General features: G+C 49.1%; 1 protein-coding gene across 1 annotated transcript in view; it reads left to right on the top strand.

Moving 5' to 3' along the window:
- The window catches only part of LOC106819386 (adhesion G-protein coupled receptor G2-like), a 5,360-nt gene that overhangs the window by 2,023 nt on the left and 2,002 nt on the right, over window positions 1–1,335 (top strand). Inside the window, exon 3 of the mRNA XM_014824028.1 lies at window positions 225–430. Within this exon, the coding sequence (XP_014679514.1) occupies window positions 225–430 (206 nt within the window). The remainder of the gene's footprint in view (window positions 1–224; window positions 431–1,335) is intronic.

Here is a 1,335-nt window from a genome sequence, read left to right as displayed (position 1 = left end):
TGAACATAGACTCGTCCGATTTTTTGTCCGATTTTCGGCCAGGAACCCGAGCAAAATCCGGAAAGAAAATTCTCAATAGCTTGAGAATCCAGAGTCATGACCGCATAACAAATATCAGTCATAGTCTAAGCGACTCTCCCGAATATGAAGAAGAAAGAACGAGCCTAAAATGGATGAATTTAACAGATCAACACTTGTGGATTATAGAAGAAAAGGTTAATATCTTAGCATAAAGGTTTTACACCTGCTGCGCCCATTATATATTCAGCTACCAGGCGAGAATGACGGGAAACCGACGTGCGTGTTCTGGGATCACGTGGCCCGCGACGGCGTCGGTGATTGGTCGGAATCGGGCTGCTGGGGCGGTGACGTGCGTGATGGAAAGTTCGTCTGCTACTGCGAACACTTGACCAACTTCGCCGTTCTGCTGGTGAGAGCAATTCGAACGCGTGTGACATTGCGACATACCGTGATAGCATGGTGTAACGTGATATAACGTGACGTGACATGCTGTAACGTGATATGGTGTCCTATAATGTGACGCGATGGGCTGTAACGTGATATGATGCGTTATAACATGATGTGATATGCTGTAACGTGATATGATGCGTTATAACATGATGTGATATGCTGTAACGTGATATGATGCGTTATAACATGATGTGATATGCTGTAACGTGATATGATGCGTTATAACATGATGTGATATGCTGTAACGTGATATGATGCGTTATAACATGATGTGATATGCTGTAACGTGATATGATGCGTTATAACATGATGTGATATGCTGTAACGTGATATGATGCGTTATAACATGATGTGATATGCTGTAACGTGATATGATGCGTTATAACATGATGTGATATGCTGTAACTACTTACGATGTTTCTCGCCTCCCTCCCTTCCCGTCCGTCCCTATCCCCTCTCTCCTCCTCTCTCCTTCCTTCTCTCTCCTTCGCCCTACCCCTCCCCTTCCCTTCTCCTCCCCTCTCCCTCCTTCTCTCTCATTTCCTCTCCTCCTCCTTATCTCCTCCAAGGAGGAGGAGAAGGGAGAAGGAGGAAGAGGGGAGCAGAGGGGGAGGAGGAGGAGAATGGAGGAGAAGGAGGAGGAAGAGGAGGAGGAGGAGGAGGTGGAGGAGGAGTAGGGGGGAGGAGGCCGACGATGCTGATGATGCTGGGAACGCGCTCATGGTCGGGCGGCACCGTCCGCGCCACGTTGGGAGGACTTCCTTCCTCTTCCTTTTCCTCCTCCTCCTCCTCCTCCTCCTCCTCCTCCTCCCTCCTCTTCCTCCTCAACCTCCTCCTCCTCCTCTTCCCTCCTCCCCTCCTCCT

Source organism: Priapulus caudatus, unplaced genomic scaffold (genome assembly GCF_000485595.1).
Source record: "Priapulus caudatus unplaced genomic scaffold, Priapulus_caudatus-5.0.1 Scaffold3314, whole genome shotgun sequence".
Lineage (NCBI taxonomy): Eukaryota > Metazoa > Priapulida > Priapulimorpha > Priapulimorphida > Priapulidae > Priapulus > Priapulus caudatus.
Note: the sequence above shows the minus strand (reverse complement) of the source record. Positions and strands in the feature narration are given on the sequence as shown.